General features: G+C 41.9%; 2 protein-coding genes across 2 annotated transcripts in view; both read right to left on the minus strand.

Moving 5' to 3' along the window:
• Positions 1-16,603, minus strand: part of NRDC (nardilysin convertase) — a 49,393-nt gene extending 32,790 nt beyond the window's left edge. The window contains exons 1-6 of the mRNA XM_089515124.1: positions 16,224-16,603; positions 11,351-11,624; positions 10,953-11,034; positions 9,171-9,324; positions 7,919-7,992; positions 5,672-5,767 (exon numbers count right to left, since the gene is read on the minus strand). Of these exons, the coding sequence (XP_089371250.1) occupies positions 5,672-5,767; positions 7,919-7,992; positions 9,171-9,324; positions 10,953-11,034; positions 11,351-11,624; positions 16,224-16,564 (1,021 nt within the window). The 5' untranslated portion in view covers positions 16,565-16,603. The remainder of the gene's footprint in view (positions 1-5,671; positions 5,768-7,918; positions 7,993-9,170; positions 9,325-10,952; positions 11,035-11,350; positions 11,625-16,223) is intronic.
• Positions 6,442-7,203, minus strand: LOC149316279 (uncharacterized). Its single transcript, XM_089513283.1, has one exon. It carries the CDS (start codon positions 7,201-7,203, stop codon positions 6,442-6,444), a length of 762 nt encoding a protein of 253 aa, XP_089369409.1.
• Positions 16,604-17,669: the final 1,066 nt, after the last annotated feature.

A 17,669-nucleotide genomic window follows, 5' to 3' on the forward strand; every position in this document is an offset into this window, starting at 1 on the left:
CATATCCACAAAGGATCTGTTTAGCATGCATGGATTTTGAAATCAAACTCCATGCATGCTAAAGTCCCATTAAAATTAATGGTGGTGCGGTGCACACCCAGACCTACTAACACAGCTGCGTACACGCACAGTCATTCAGCAAAACGGGGGCTTGCCGTCTGCAAATGGTTATATCCACGGATAGCAAGTCCACCAACAAGAAGGGTGGACTGTATATTTTTAAATAAAATGTTGGTTTATACTCTCCTAGTATTACATGCCAAAGGAATGCTTCATGCTTCTATTATGACTTGTTTTCTTCCAAGTATTTGATATTCACATGTATACTGTCTTCGTAAACATATGTTCTAATCCTTTAATAATTAAGACCTTTCATGCTACAATAAATTGAAGGATGCTGTTCTCACCCCTGGTCAACCTAATCTACCTGGCTGGAGGAAAAAAAGATTGAGGGTTCATAGCTCCAGATGCCTTTTATCACTTCCAGGAGAGGAACAGTTTAAGAAACACCCCACTGTTTTAGAACTATTGTTCTTGAAAACCACTGTACTTGAAAATCATACAGTTAAGATCAAAGACACAAATTGCCTGTGGAAATTTATCTGTGCAGCTACAATGTGGTGCAAGGTGAGAACTCCTTTGAGCATGTGCAAGAAAATGTTGTTACAATCACCAATGACAGCTTCTGAGAGGCCTCCAACATATATTCTGGGCCCTGTCTGACGAGAAAAACAGTATATAAATAAAATAAACAAATTGTTTCCCCAAGATATGTACTATAGCATGGTACGCAAACTTTTTACCCTTGGTACCTCCCTTTACATCTACATGCAGATGTCATGTCCTCCCACTTCACAGAGTATATAAATAAGGATATTTTGTTGGTTATTACTTTTAAAGCCCTACATGGCTTGGACCAGCAGCAGACCATATGTTAGTAGGTCTGGGCGTGCACCGTGCCACCATTAATTTTAATAGGACTTGAGCATGGATGGATTTTGGTTTCCACAGGGGATCCAGAACAGATCCTTTGTGGATACGGAGGTCTGACTGTATATAGAGAGAGCTTTATGTATATGCATATTTTCTTTCACACATTCATGTAAATTCATATTTTAACATTTTATAAGGAAATAACATACGCGCCATACGCGGCCTTGAGCATACGCGCTCAAGCCGCGGGGCGCGTGTGGGGCAGAGCGTCTCATTCAATTGAATGGGCGCGCGCGCCCGTTGCGCCCTGCGCGCGCCCGCACCGCCTCGCACGAGCCCCATTGTTTCCAATGGGGCTCGAGCATAGGCGGAATTTGCCTTACGCGGAGGGATCCGGAACGGATCCCCCGCGTAAGGCGAGGACGAACTGTAGTTCAAATTAAAACAGTTTTATTTAAGTAAATTCAACATTTAATTCAAGCCATGAGTAAATGTTACACATTAAAACATTTGAGAAGAGGAGGAGGAGGGATCAACGCCTCCAGGTCTCATGTCCCCCTCGAGCAATTCTTGTGCTTCCCCTGGGGGATCCTGCCCCACCATTTGTGAACCCTTGTACTACAGCAACTGGTCTACATCTGCTGCATTGAAAAGGGAATTGGATTTCCGAAGGAAAAATGAACACAGTGTAACACTGAAGGAACAGAGGTACAGTTTTTCTTCCTCCCACAGCCCTCCATAGCCAGTGCGGAGTACCCATGTCATCACATGTATCTCATGTTCCCCGTTCCAATATCATTTATAGCAGCAGACAGGGTAATGGCACTCCTCCCCTCCCAGTGCACCAAGAATTCAGCATGCAAGGCACTATTATGCCTCCCTCCCATTGGTTTGCTAGGCTGAAAGGGCTGGGGATGTGCCAGCAGTAGACCATATGTTGAGCTGAGCATCAACCATCCAGGGAAGGTGGGGAGAAGCTGAAGAAACTCCCACACAGAGAAAAGAAAGGAACAGAAGAGAAAGATGTCACAGGTCTGCACAATGTAGTTGACTGAGGGGGAGGAACATACAATCAAAGCACAAAACAACAGACACAGACAGGAAGTTCCAACTGAATGTACAATCCTAAGCAAACACTATTTGTGAGGGAAAGGTAAGATAGAAATGGTACACACACACACACTACCCTTGTTGCAACCTTAAATATATATTTTATAGTAAGGAAATCCTATAGAACTCAAATATACTTTCAAAGATAAATACAATAAATAAATAAATAAATAAATAAATAGTTTATTTCTATTTCCCGCTTCTCCCAGTTGGATCAAGGCGGGTTTACAACCTAAAATACATACATAAAACAATTGCTAAAACATAACATATTAATTTTAGTTAAAAAAACCCAACTCTGGCAGTAATGGATTACAAAACAATCATAATCAGAGGAGTGGGGCAATTATCTCTTATATGAGATCCGTCTTACTTGCCCTATTGAAAGCATCCAAGGAGGTAGTAAGATGGATCTCTTCCGGGAGGCTATTCCACAATTTTGGGGCAACAACTGTGAAAGTTTTTGGGGAAGTTGTTACTAGCCTAGTTTTTTGTAACTCCAATAACTGCTTCCCAGATGTTCTGAGTGTGTGAGGTGGATTATATAGGGAGAGGCCTTCCCTCAAGTATCTTGTAGGGCTTTAAAGGTAATAACCAACTATGAGAAGATGAGGAAGAAAATGAGAGAAGAAGGGAGGAAGAGTGAAGGAAGGAAAGAAGAAGATAGGGAAGAATGGAGTTTTGTAGAAGAAGCTAATAGAAAAGGAAATAAAGGAAAGTATTAAATTGATGGATTAGAAAGAAGAACTGGAGCATGGCCATCATCTGGAACAGTTTGAATAATCAGAGTATTTTATTGTAAGAATGTAAGTCTGAATATAGGATTGTGTAAAATATGAGATATGTATGATGTGGCAAACTCCCTTGTAATGATTGTTGAGGGTTTGTTTTTTTTTTTTGTTTTTTTGCGATTGCGTTGTGTTTTTAATCTAATAAAATTATATATATATATGTGTGTGTGTGTGTGTGTGTGTGTAATAACCAACAACTTGTACTGCACCTGGAACCTGATCGGCAGCCAGTGAAGAGATGTTAACACAGGTGTTAAATGGTTGAACCTAGAAGAGCTGGTGACCAATCTGACTGCCATATTTTGGATCAGTTGAAGCTTCCAAACTTGACACAAGGCTAGCCCCCATGTAGAGAGCATTACAGAAATCAAGACAAGAGATTACCAGTGCATGTACCACTGCTTCAAGGTCCTTTCGGTTCAGGTAGGGACACAGTTGGCGTACCAACCAAAGTTGATAGTAGGCATTCTACTTGAGATGACAACTGCAAGGACGGGTCCAGGATTACTCCCCAACTGCGAATGGCGGTTGGTGATTGGTGCCACAGTCCTTTTCCAAGAAAAAGTTTTTATCTCCAACTGTAATGATCTTCTCTCTACATATCCCCTGCTCCTACTATAAAGATGAAGAACCTCTTTGTGTGTCAGAGGAAATGCAATTCTTCTTGCACACAATCCTTGCCTGCCAGGGCAGCAGCAGCAGCAGTTAATGTGTGCATGGATGTCTCCCTCACCACATAGGGAGAATAATCTGAAAGGCCACTTCTTAATAAATAAACCTGCACAGAAGTTGAAGTCTTCAGTGAAGACCTTGTTGCATGTTTTACCACTTCAAGACACTATGCTGCTGGAATTGGGCTTTTTCTGCAGTGGTAGGGATTGTGGAACTTCCTCGCAATGCAAATCAAGAGGGTTTGTCAGACTTCTGGGAAGCAGCCAAAACTTTACTTTTCCATATGGCCTTTGATTTTTAAAGCCAATTTTTAACATTGTTTTTCATCTGTTTTTAAACAATGCTTTTATATTATTATTATTATTATTATTATCCCGGCTCTCCCTGTATTGGATCGAGGCAGGTAACAAGATATCAAAGTATATTTATTGTACTTTGCTTTGGGATCTCCGGTGTTCCAAAAGCAAAAAATATTAACAAATATTTTTAATTTTACATGTAACCATTATTGAAGGAAACCAAATTCATGGAAACTGTTCCTTCACTATTATCTTTTTGTCCAAAATGCAATTATCAAGAATAGATTTGTCTTTAAAAATCGATAAATGATATCAGCCACACTGAATCACTGTTCACTACACACAAGATAAAAGTTGAGGCATAACTCAAGGTGTGTATGTGTATGTGTGATTTTTATACTATTCATTATTTTAAAAATAATCAAACAGTGATTTTGTAATGTTAAAACCCATAAGAAAACAGTAAAACCAAGTAGCAAAATGATATAACAGAAACAGAATTGTAAAGTATTTCAGTAAAATCTTTTGAGGTTATTGTCTAGGTTTTCAATCAGGAAAATACCTATTCAAACAAATTTGCAACTATCAGTCGAAAGACCTTACATTGGGAACCTCTATGACCTCAGCGGAGAGACTATTCCACCTGCTGGGTACAAAATGGGAAAGACTCTCCTCCACACATGCCATCATATACATTTCACTAGATCATGGTATGGGAAGCAGAGACTCCTCTACAGAGTTTAGGTGCCACAGTGATAGCTTTCTACTCTGATCCTTTAAAAAAAATCAAAGTCTTTAAATAGCTCAAAGTTTCGGATATCACCATGAATTCAAGCTTTTACAATTTGAATCCTTCATATAGATTGTAATCAGACTGCTTAATCTGTATAGATATCCCATTAATTTAAATGAAAATTGAGCTCAATTTGGTGTAGTGGTTTGACCAGTGGATTAGGACTCAGGAGACTCTGGCCATGGAAGCCCATGGGGTAACTTTGGAGAAGTCACACTCTCTCAGCCTCAAATCAGAGCAAAAGCAAACGTCCTCTGAACAAATCTTGCCAACCCCCCCCCAAAACCCATGAATTGTAACAGATACCCTATGGTCACTATAAATTGAAAACGATGTGAAAGCACACAGCATCAACAAAATTTAGGTTATAATCCCATACCCACTTGGAATTAAGCCTCACCAAATAAAAATGAGACCCACTTACTAATTGTCTGATGTGTATAAAACTGCAATTAATGTGTATCGAGCCTTATCTACTGTATATACTCGACTATAAGTTGACCTCATGTATAAGTCAAGAGCAGGTTTTGGGGCCAAAACTATTAATTTTGATATGACCCATGGATAAGTTGAGGTAAAACCTAGGGGCATGTAACAAAGGATCTAAATGATGAAGCAAGAGAAAGCAATACCAAAGAACTTCCAAAATTCCAACAGACATAACTGTTTGTGCTCATACTAAAGGGAGGATGGATGAGAGAATAGAGTGGGCCGTTGCCTCCAGGACAGATTATACCCTTGCCTTATACCAGGGGACTGTTCCCTTTTATAAGAGTTAAAGTATGGTATTTACATTGACCCATGGTTAAGTCGATCCAGGTTTTTTGGGGTCACTTTTCTGACTAAAATTTTCTGACTTATACATGAGTCTATACAGTATTTGCAAGGCTATACAGTCAGCCTTCATAGCCGCAGAGGTTCTGTTACAAACCCCTCTCCCCCTCCTGCAGGTGTCAAATTTCACAGGACCTCAAGTCCCATTCTCTGCAATGGTGGCACGATGTGCGTGGCTGCATGCATGCAGATGGCAAGCCTGCGGATAGGAATTGCTGACTGTATTATCACATACTTACCCCAAAAAAACTTCTTCATAGGATGTCCAGACTTGGCAAGACTTCCAAAAAACATCTCTCTTCGATTTGCATCAGAAGGCCTTGCAAGTTGATATTCTGTTGTTGTTTAGAAAAATAAACAATCAGATTCAAAGTAATATTGCCTTTCAGCACCTGTATTTAATGCTGGAATGTGACTGTATCATATATCAAAACATTCATTTGTTCAAAGCAGGAAGAATAAATAACAAAAAATAATATTGAAACTATTTAACCAAGCTCACTTGGCTTGTACATTTACTTTAACTTGGGCAGAGCTTAATAACATTATTCTTTTGGACTACAAAAGCACATGCTGGTTGAAAGACTTTGAGATTTCTAGTTTCAAATGTAGTATTTCTAAGATTTGCTTCTGGAAAGGAACCCAAAACATAAAGTAATGACCCTTAACAAAGTTGATAGCAATTTACTAGAGGAAAAAAGGGTGTGTAATTAGCACAGACAATGCCAGCGACTTGCTAAAAATTAAATAGATAGAACAGCATACATGCACCTTTCTGAATATACAACAACAACAACAACAACAATAATAAGTTTTATTTATATTGTCCCGCCTCTCCCAATGGATCGAGGCGGGATTACAACAGAATTATACAAACACAATGATACTAATAACAGTTATTTAAAATCACAATATAAAACATATCTCTTCTAAAAACAATTGGTACAATATAAAAATTTATCACAGCCTGAGGTAGACTTCTAATCAGGAGGTAGTGAACTTGTTGAATCTATAAAAGATCAGGAGGGTATGCTTGCCAGAAGAGGTATGTTTTCAGCGCCTTTTTGAAAGCGTCCAAGGTGGGAATGAGTCGAAGCTCTTCCGGAAGGTTGTTCCAAATCGTTGGGGCCCGAGCCAAGAATGCCCTCTGGTGAGTAGATGTTAATCTCACCTTGGGGTGTTCAAGTAAGTTCTTCCCAGATGTTCTGAGAGTGCGGGGCGGATTATGTCGGGAGAGGCATTCCCTTAAGTAACTCGGGCCCAAGCCATATAGGGCTTTAAAGGTGATCACCAACACTTTGTATTGCGCCCAGAAGCTAATTTGCAGCCAGTGTAAGGATTTTAGTACAGGTATTATGTGGTCTGACCTTGAGGTACCAGTGACCAATCTGGCTGAGGCATTTTGGACTAGCTGAAGCTTCCAAACTTGGTACAAAGGTAGCCCCATGTAGAGTGTATTACAGTAATTTAAACGAGAGGTTACCAGTGCGTGTACTACAGTTTCAAGGTCCTTTCGGTCCAGACAGGGGCGCAGTTGGCGTATCAGCCGAAGCTGGTACCAAGCACTCCTGGCCATCGCATCTACTTGAGAGGATAACTGTAGGGATGAGTCCAGGAGTACTCCCAAACTGCGAACTTTGTCCTTTAGGGGAAGTGTGACCCCGTCCAGGACTGGGTGGCAAATTTCCCTGTCTGGACTTGGGATGCCTATCATGAGTACCTCCGTTTTCTCTGGATTCAGCTTGAGTTTGTTTTCCCTCATCCAGCCCATTACAGACTCAAGGCAGGCATTCAGAGGAGAGATGCCATCCCTAGTCACTGCAGCAGTCGGAGACATAGAGAAGTGAATTTGGGTGTCATCGGCATATTGATAACACCGCGCCCCATATCTCTGGATGATCTCTCCCAGTGGCTTCATGTAAATGTTAAAAAGCATGGGGGACAGAATAGCGCCCTGAGGGACACCAGATGTCAGTTCCCTTTTGTGAGAACAACTGTCCCCCAGCATCACCATTTGGAATCTGCCTGAGAGAAAGGAACAAGATCCATTCCAGAAGATAATCTATAAGCAAAAATCAGCTTCTATACAGACTGTCTGTCCTGGTTTCGTATGAATGGCATTGCAACATTTGCTTCTAGTCAGTGTCTCATAAATTGATGGGATGAAGAATTTTTCCTTACTACATTCAAAAGCTGAAAATACCACATAAAAAGAAACATCAACTCATCTCCCTTTTGGCCAGTATGATTCCATTTTACTTCATGACTATTTTTATGACTTGACCTCCAAAATTGTAAAGAGCATTACTTAATTAAAAGTACAGTACAAAATTCTCTGTATGTTTTTGAACATTTTAGAAGAGTCTGCATTCATAAGTGTGTACATGAATAAAGTGCTTCACAAAAGGATGCTGCCAATACATTTATGCCAAGTTAAATTTTTAAAAACTAAAATATAAAATTAAAGAAAAACTCATGATTCTTACCACTATCCACAGCCTCAACCTCTCGATCAATTGCATCCCGAATCATTAAAGGATGAATGAAAAACTGTGCCCATCTGAAGCAGAAAAATAATGCAAACTTTCACTTTATCAATGCAAAATTATAACATGCAGATGCAAAAAAGCTGCCAGTCTGAGAAAGTGGAAGAAATTTTTCAAATATATAAATGTTTGAATTACTTTTCAAATATGTAACTGTTGGAATTACAGTACAGTCAGCCCCCTGTATTCATGGATTCTGCATCCATGGATTCAATTATTCACAGCTTGAAAATATTGAAAAAATAATAATTCCAAAGGCCAAACATTGTTTTTGCCATTTTATATAAGGGATACCATTTTGCTATGCCATTGTATATAATGGAACATGAGCATCCACCATTTTGCTATCCATGGGTTGTCCTGGAACCAAGCCCCAACAAATACCAAGGGCCTACTGTAATAGTACAGGCTGAACATCCCTTATCTGGAAATCCAAAATATTCCAAAATAGTCCATATGGGTGGCTCAGATAGTGACACCTTTGTTTTCTAATGGGCCAATGTGCACAAACTTTGTTTCAGGCATAAAATTACTGAAAATATTATATATAAAATTACCTTCAGGCTATATGTATAAGGTGTATACAAAACATAAATGAATTTCATTTTTATACTTGGGTCTCATGGTCAAGATCTCATGTATACTATGTAAATATTCCAAAATCCCAAACATTTCTGGTCCCAAGCATTTCAGTATCATTTATGTTCAAGTTAATTACAGCAATAAAAAAGGAACAATGCCCTGCTTTTGTGTAAAGTTTCTTCAATGTCCAAGACAAGCACTTTATACACATTACATTTTCATACCAAACATACATTATATTAAGTCTTGACTATTTACTCATGATAATAAGAAGACATAGGATACTTGTATAAATGCTTCTTTGAATTGTGCTGCTTAATGATGATATTGAATAATCTTCCCTGTCAAAGAAATTCTGAAGTCAAAAGAGCAACAAAAGCTGTAATCCTCAATATAGACACTTCCCTACAGAGCTCTTTACTGTAAGAGCCACTCCACAAAAATTCTCCTCATTAAATTATGCAGGTTTATTAAGTGCAACATGCTTTATTAATAAAGCAACAAACTTTATTACAAAGTCACATATTCTAAAAATGCTGTAATCATTAGATTTATGCAATCATTTTCTTAGAAGTTTAACTCAAAAGCTGAATAATTTTAAGTGTGATACCTATCAAGTGCTTTCTTGAAATATTTCCTCTGTACGTCAAACTGGAAAACTGTCCGTTCACAGTCCGTTGAAGCATTGTCACTACCCCCATGTTTCTTCAGAAAAGCATCAAATCCATTCTCATCTGGGTATTTTGAACTGCCCATAAAAACCACTAAGATAAAAATCAAAGGTCACAGTAGTTAATTTTGATTTTTAAAAAAGCTGTGTTATACTATAAGAATAAGTAGTAAAACACACATACACAAACACCTTGCTTTTACCCGCTATGCACTGTGTGAAGTATTTCCTTTTGACTAATGCACACGTTTCATCTTGTTCAGTCTCTTTCTATGAACAAGTTACTGTGAGAGCTGAAGCTAAAGTCTTTCTGAGACCAGAAAGGCCATACGTTGAAATGGCAAAGTACACCCAGTATTAGAATATGTGTAGCATGCCAGGAAGCCATTGTTTTTCTTCAATCTACTGTTAATTGACTGGATATATTCTAATTCAGCTGTTTCTCTTTCCAATCTTTCTTTGTAGCTTTTGTTCAAGAACTGCTGTCCTGAGGTCATCCTCTACCAACAGTGCCCTTCAGCTCTCTACACTGGGCAAACTGGTCAATCACTATACCAAAGGATAAATGGACACAAATAAGATGTTAGAAATGAGAATGCACAAAAGCCTGTTGCAGAACACTTCAATCTTCCTGGACATTCCATCTCTGGCCTCAAGACAGCAGTCTTTGAACAAAAAACTATAAAGGAAAATAGGAAAAGAGAATATATTCACAAACTCCAGTCGATCAACAATGAACTGAACATAGACTATGTTTTCCTACACATTATAACACTGGACGCTCCTAACCAGTTCAACACATCTCCTTTCTCGTCTCCAGCCTGCACATGCTACATTCCAAAATTCCCTCCAACATTCATACCGGCATCCACCCATCTTGACCCTAGGCAACATCTTCCTTCCTGCCTTTGTCTCTCAATGACCATAGTTATAACTAAACTAATCACCTCACCACCATACGCACAACTTTTGTATTTTCAAGGCTATTCATAGAATCTAGTTATAAAGGTCCTTCTTGGGTACTGGTTCACTCCAAGCATCTGAGGACCAAGTAGACCGAGGTTACAAAAGCTTACCGTATGCTACATCATCTTTTGCACAGTTAGTCTCAAAGGTACTACAAGACTCCTTTGCATACTGATATTCCAAAATAACATATGTCCCTGAATTCTACACTCTTGTTCAACCTAAAAAACACATTCTTAGAAATGCAACTTGTGCAATGAAAATTTATTTGGTGAAAGGTGAGGGAAAACCATCTCCTAGAAGAGCTAGCAAAAACACACATAGTATAGTCCAATATGCTTACTCACACAACTATTTAGGTATTTCCAGCTATATATTGGATTACTGCCTTAGATATCTAGATGGAGAGGCATGTCCACCTTATATTTAAAATTCTGTAAGTTCAAAAAACATTTTAATTGACAAGGAATGGAAAGCTGGTGGAGATAACTGCATGTTTATCTTTGATTTTGTTAATATGTCATTGTATTTAATGTGACTTGAGTATCCACAGATTTTGGTATCTACAGGGGGTCCTGGAACCAAACCCCAGTGGATATCAAGGGTCCACTATATCACAAATATGAAAGCAAGAAAACACTATAATTCTCACAATGTTGATTCTAAGGTATTGCTATAAACCTGCACAGATGCTACACTATACAGCACTGACTTTTTCCAAAAACACAGAAAGAGGACATTTAAACAAAGACATACTATGTTCCAGAAAATGTGCCAACCCAGGAAGATCTTCAGGATCTGAGAAGCTGCCGACACCAACACAAAGTGCAGCTGCAGACTGGAATAATAATAAGAAAAATAGCATGAATTTTGAGAAACACGTGACCAGATTACATGTTAAGCTATCAAATGTCCCACTACATATTCTAGAAATATAAATTAAAATAACAGATTCCTTGTTCAAATGTATGTAAGTCAGAAAGGAACTTGAATGCCAGAACTGCTGAAGGCTCCCTGAGTACCAGATTGCCTAGAGAAGGCAAACACCTCTGTTTAGCAGAGGCTCAAAAATCTTTCTGCTGTAATAATGAAATTGGTCTGGCTGGAGAAGGTATTCTGCCATTCCATTCTCTTATATCCTGTCCTACACATACCTGTTTTTCTGTGCAATTCCTCTTTCTTGTCCCCTCTTTATCTGCTAGCTCTTCCAATTCACTGTCAGGATCATCAAGATCTTCATCATAGTCATCATAGTCATCATCATATCCTTCTTGGTCATCCTCAATTTCTGCTCCAGAATCATCATCGTCATCAGTGTTATCTTCAGAGTCATCATCTCCCTCTGGAGACATTGCACAAGGGCTACCATCTGGGTTATTCAAGTCCGAAATCAACAATGCACATAAGCCATTTGGGAGTTGGATGTACCTAGAAAATTATATGTATATCAGCACCAAGACACCAAATCTTTCCACTGGTACCCTACCACCACATCACTAAAAAAAATTAAATAAATGTAGCATTCTTGCATTTACCAAAACTACTCTGTACCCACATAATTAAATATTCCATCAAATCTTAACATCAGCCAAACATCAATATCCCTCCTTTAAAACAACACAACAACAGAAGTTTAAAATTAGTGGGTTAGCAACACTGGTCGTTCTGGCAGGGCTAGCTTCCTGCATAGAAAGCACTGGGATCCAGCAGAAACCTCCCCTGGAGCAAAAGATCAGGAAGCCATCTTTGTCAACTGACAAAAGCCCTGCATTCTTCCATGTTGCTCTGGAAGACCCCCACATTCCAAAATAGTTTTTCAAAAGGAATGGGGATCTTAGGAAAAGAAGGAAATCCACTGATCTCCCCTTCCCCCTCCTTTCCTCCTGCACATTGTGAACATCACATTTGGAATTACTGGATCATAGAGTTGGAAGGTACCACTAGGGCCATGTAGTACAACCCCTAACCATGCTACTCTGGGTGCAATCCCAAAAGCATATGTTAATAAACAATGGATTTGCATCAGTTGTTAAGACAAGGAATGGCCAGACTGTCTCAGGTGCAAAATTTCCCAAAACGTTCAGTCCCACCACCACCCCGCAGTTTTTCCCGCATTGGTTAAAATTTCCAGACATTTTACTCTGTAGTGAGTCAATCCCAGCACTCAGTCTCAGTCATAATCCTTACAATCAGTCCCAGCCAAGAGTCTGACTGCAACATTCTGGACCACTTGAATTTTCTCAACACTCTGCAGATGTAGTCCCTTGTAGAATGCATCACAGCAATTGCTACCATAATGGTCAGATGAGACATCGTCAAGGACAGGAACCTTGTTAACATGATCCATTCAACTCTCAGAACACTTTCCAGAAGAGATATTCCCCAAATCCAAGATCTACACATAAGAGGCAGGAAAAGAAAAGATGCTGCTGTTCCCCGCCTTCAAAAAAGGGGTGACAGAGATGTGCACTCCTCAAAGACACAGGTCCATCTGCAAGAGGCAGAAACTAAGCAGTTCCAGTGTCAAACTGAGAGATCCACTGGGAATGATCAGAAAGCACAATAAACCAAGGTTCCATAGGAACCCTAGCTTACTATGTATGCGGCAGCATGTTTGCTCTCACTTTTGAGTTAGTGCTACCTGAAGTAGGAACATACATAGCATGAAGGTTGGTCCATTATTTGTTTCTCATGACACCCTAAATGTAGCAATAGTCTCTTCTCCAGTCTGTTTCTTCCCCAAAAGGAGAGAGAAACTAGTCTTAAAATAAATCCCAATTTCCCCCCCTCAGGCTTGCAGGAAAAGAAACAAGACTTTTGAACAGGATGAAAAACAAATCACAGACCTAAAGCCCATCCTTTTTCTTTTTAACTGCTTCAGCTTCAATAGGGATGATCAAAAAGCAGGGCTCATCTCACTGACTAATCCCAAATAAACTGGAATTCTGCTGTCAAAAACTGCAAAGCCAGCCCATATGTCAATTCCTTTGGCAACACATCCAGCTAAATTATCGTGTTTTCTACTGCTCCAGAGACTAGAACGCAGAGCAATGGATGCAAGCTGCAGAAAAAGAGATTCCATCTCAACATTAGGAGGAACTTCCTGACAGTAAGGGCTGGTCGAGAGTGGAACACCCACCTTTGGAGTGTAGTGGAGTCTCCTTCCTTAGGGGTCTTTAAACAGAGGCTGGATGGCCATCTGATTAAGAGTTCCTGCATGGCAGGGGGTTGGACTGGATGGCCCTTGTGGTCTCTTCCAACTCTACGATTCTAAAGACTAGCTACTTGAAAGAATAATGGGCAATGTAAGAAACTAACACGGGTGTCCCATGAAAGTCTACTCTTTGGAGGCTGAGCAAATTAATCATAACATGGTGATAGCATGACCACAGCAGGTCATCTCAAGAAAACTTAATTACCAGTAACACTGTATACATATGAAAGTATCTTCCATGAACATATGATACTATCTTCTGACACAGGATCACTGATGTTTTACTTTGGGTATAAGGGCTACTTCAGTTTTGGTATAACCTGTGTGGCACCAGGTAACCTGTGTAGTCTATAGGATATACCACCAGAAACAGGACTGGCTTAGCTTCAAAGATTTTAATAAAGTTCTCTTCCCCAGAGTTTATGCAATGTAGTTGGCAATTCTGCAATCTGTGAAGAACCCCTGAAATCTCAAGGAAACTAACACTAAGAAGTCAGATCCTCCCCTCTTTCTTTTCACTTCATTACACAGCATTTAAAGAGCCTCTCAGCAAGTGAACACCCACCAAAGCCTTTCACATTACTGAGGCACATGGCCTTGTGATGCACCAAACAGACTCATTAATACAACCCCTGTAAGGCTGACTTGTGAACAAGCCTTAGGTTAGTGTTGGCCAATCTGCTGCCATAAGCCAAATTTCAAAAGCCCTGCCCAAGATATCAGTCCAGACCTCTAGGAGAAACAATTAGTCTATCTCGCCTTTCCAACTATCTGATCCAGGGATGAGGAAGAGAAAGAAGAAAAACAGGTAACCCCACCCCTTTTTGCCTCTAGCATCTCCCATCTCTGGCATGATTACTTCCAAACAAAGTCTCTGACAAAAAGGGTTCTCAACACTGTAGCCGATGCAAATGTTTTGCTAGACAGGTCACAATCCTATGCATACTAACCTGGGAATAAGCCCCCCATCAGAACAGTCCCCTTGCTTCTAAGTAAACATTAATCGGAACAGACTGGAAGGTGATTATGTGTATTCCCATCTTTCTCTAGAAAGCCTATAAGCACTGATGTTGGCTTGAGATGATGGAAGCTGGGACTACTAACTCTAGAGCAGTGATTCCCAAACTTTTGTCCTCCATGTGTTTTGGACTTCAGCTTCCAGAAGCTCCAGCCAGCATGGCCATCAGTCAGTAATTCCAGGAGCTGAAGTCCAAAACATCTGGAGAACCAAAGTTTTGGAATCACTTCTCTAGATGATATCAAGTTGGAGATGTCTATCCATTAGCAATGGAGATATGGCAGTGACTCTTGTTGTTGCTTGTGGTTAGCTGCCTTTGAGCCAACTTTGACTAATGGTGACCCCATGAATGAAACTTCTCCATGACCCTCTATTCTCAATCTCTCTGCTCAGATCTTGCAGGTTCAGGCCCATGACTTCCCTGCCTGAGTCTATCCTTCTGGCATGTGGTCTTCCAACCTTCCCTAGCATTACTGCCTTCTCATGATGTGGCTGAGGTACTACAGCCTCATTTTAGTCATCTTGGCTTCCAGAGAGTGTTCAGGACCCATTTTTTTGTCATTTTGGCTGAAAGGATGCTAGGAGTGGTAGTCCAGCAGCACCCATTACTCTCTCTAACTCCCTGCAAGGATGCTGGGAGTGGTAGTCCAGCAGCACTCACAATTACATGCACAGATACAGGATGGGGGAGACCTGGCTTAAGGAGACTACATGTGAAAGGGCTCTAGGAGTCCAAGAAGACCACCAGTTGAGCATGAGTCAACAGCGCAATGTGGCAGCTAAAAAGGCCAATGTGATTTTACGCTGCATCAATAGAAGCATAGTGTCTAGATCAAGAGAAGTCATAGTGCCACTGTATTCTGCTCTGGTCAGGCCCCACCTGGAATACTGTGTCCAGTTCTGGGCACCACAATTCAGAAAGGAGATTGAGAAACTGGAGTGTGTCCAAAGGAGGGTGACTAAAATGGTGAAGGGCCTGGAAACCTTGCCCTATGAGGAACGCCTTAGGGACCTGGGTATGTTTAGCCTGGAGAAGAGAAGGTTAAGAGGATACATGATAGCCCTGTTTAAATACTTGAAAGATGTAATATTGAGGGAGGGAGCCAGCTTGTTTTCTGCTGCTCCAGAGACTAGGACCCGGAGCAATGGATGCAAGCTCCAGGAAAAGAGGTTCCACTTCAACATTAGGAGGAACTTCCTGACAGAAAGGGCTGTTCCACAGTGGAACACACTTCTCCCTCGGAGTGTAGTGGAGTCTCCCTTCTTGGAGGTCTTTAAGCAGAGGCTAGATGGCCATCTGTTGGGGATGCTTTGATTTGGATTTCCTGCATGGCAGAATGGGGTTGGTCTGGATGGCCCTTGCAGTCTTTTTCAACTCTAGGATTCTGTGATTCTATTATTTTAACTGCTGCAGGGATGCTGGGAACTGCAGTCCAACAACGCTCAGGACTCTCTGCAAACCCCTGAAAGGATGCTGGGAGTGGCAGTCCAGCAGCATCCATGGCTACCTATAAGGTCCTGCGAGGATACTGGGAGCGGTGGTCCAACAGCACACATTAGTCTCTGCAACTCCGTGAAAGGATGCTGGGAGCGGTAGTCCAGAAGCACCCATGGCTCTCTGCAAGTACCCATTACCTATCACTCTCTGTTGGATTACCTCTCCCAGCATCCTTTCCCCTGAAAGGATGCTGGGAGAGGTAATCCAAGAGCCTCCATGGCTACCTGAACTGCTGAAGGGATGCTGGGAGTGGCAGTCCAGCAGCACCGGCGACTAAAGCCCCCTCCCCTCGCTCACCGGTACTGCTTGGGGTCGCTGGGGGACTTGACGATCTCGGGGTCCCCTGCGCTGGGCTCGGCTGAGGAGGCGGCGGCGGCGGCTCCCCTTTCGGCCTCGGCCTCTTCCTGGAGTGCTCCGGCCTTGGCCCCGCCGCGGCTGTCCTCCAGCTCCTCGGGCAGCTCTGCCCCGCAGACGGCCGCGGCCTTGGCTCTGCCGGGCATGGCTGCCGCCGGAACTACTGTGGAGGAGGAGGAGGGGGGCGAGGCGGCCCAGCGGCGAGGCTCCGTGGAGGCGAAGGCGAGGCGGCCTGGGAGCTCCCTGGCGACGGAGGCGGCTCTGGCGACCGCGACCCTCAGCATCCACCGCTGGGCCAAACTGCGGCGCCTCGGCTTCCTCAGGCCGCCACCGAGAGCAGGGCCCCCGCCGCTGACCAATCAGCGCCCGAGTCCGCGCCCACGTGACACACTTCAGCCAATCCTGAGGCTCCGCCCGAGCAGCACGGCTATCATAGGGAGGTTGAGAGTGGACCGAACCATTGGGAGGCGGGGGGATAACGTTCATTTGAGGAACAAAATAGACCATTGAGACACGAAGGGTGTCTTTTTTTCCTTCGTAGGGGTAAGGCTCTTCTCACACTGGGAAGCAAAAGGCGTCATTGGTCTTGAAATACAATATTTTTATGTTTGTAAAAATGGGCTCTTCCGATGAGCATGTGTCAGTCATAGGGAAGCGAGCCAATCAGTGTCAAGGATGGCCACAAGGGGGCGGGGCGGTGGTTCTACTGAACCTATCACAGGGCTTTCTTGGCAAGGTTTTTCTAGAGGAGGGTTTGCCAACATGGCCTTACCCCTGAGGAGGAGGAGGAGGCTGAGAGAGTGTGGCTTCTGGCCCAAGGCCATCCCCAGTGGGTTCAAAATGGCTGACTGAGCCAGGATTCAGAGCCAGTGTGGAGTAGTGCAAAGTGCTATTCCACTTTGACTGCTCTGGCTGCCTCCTGTTGCATTCTGGGGTTTGTAGTTCAGTGAGGCCTAAGAGCTCTGGCTAAGAATTCTAAAAATGCCCTCCTTAAACTGCAAATCCCAGAATGCAACAGGAGGCAGCCAGAATAGTCAAAGTGGAATAGCAGCTCTTTAAGAGTGCAGTGCGGCAATCTAGCAAATCCACAAAGCAGTGACACTTTGAATGGAATAACTGACGTGGACAAAATACATGTTGCAAGCTTTGGAAGCGCCACAGCTTCTTCATCAGGCAAACATGTTTTCTCCTCAGAGAAACAAATGTACCCTAAGATCTGGGTGCGAGTCTTGTCTGCTGGTGCTCCTAGGAAAAAGGAATTTTAGAAGGGTCCATAATATCCCCCTATTTGCAGCAAGGACAGGCTGACAAGTAAATTAATTTCTCAAAGGAAAACAGAAAACATGGTGTCACTAATGGGCTCCTTAGTCATGTTCAGAATGTAGGACA

The sequence above is a fragment of the Sceloporus occidentalis genome, unplaced genomic scaffold (genome assembly GCF_023333645.1).
Source record: "Sceloporus occidentalis isolate IW3139 unplaced genomic scaffold, rSceOcc1.0.p SCAF_3, whole genome shotgun sequence".
NCBI classification, from domain to species: domain Eukaryota; kingdom Metazoa; phylum Chordata; class Lepidosauria; order Squamata; family Phrynosomatidae; genus Sceloporus; species Sceloporus occidentalis.

Excerpts from the sequence above, each read along its gene's own strand:
- LOC149316279 (XM_089513283.1), bottom strand. The coding sequence starts at position 7,203 with ATGGGCTGGATGAGGGAAAACAAACTCAAGCTGAATCCAGAGAAAACG.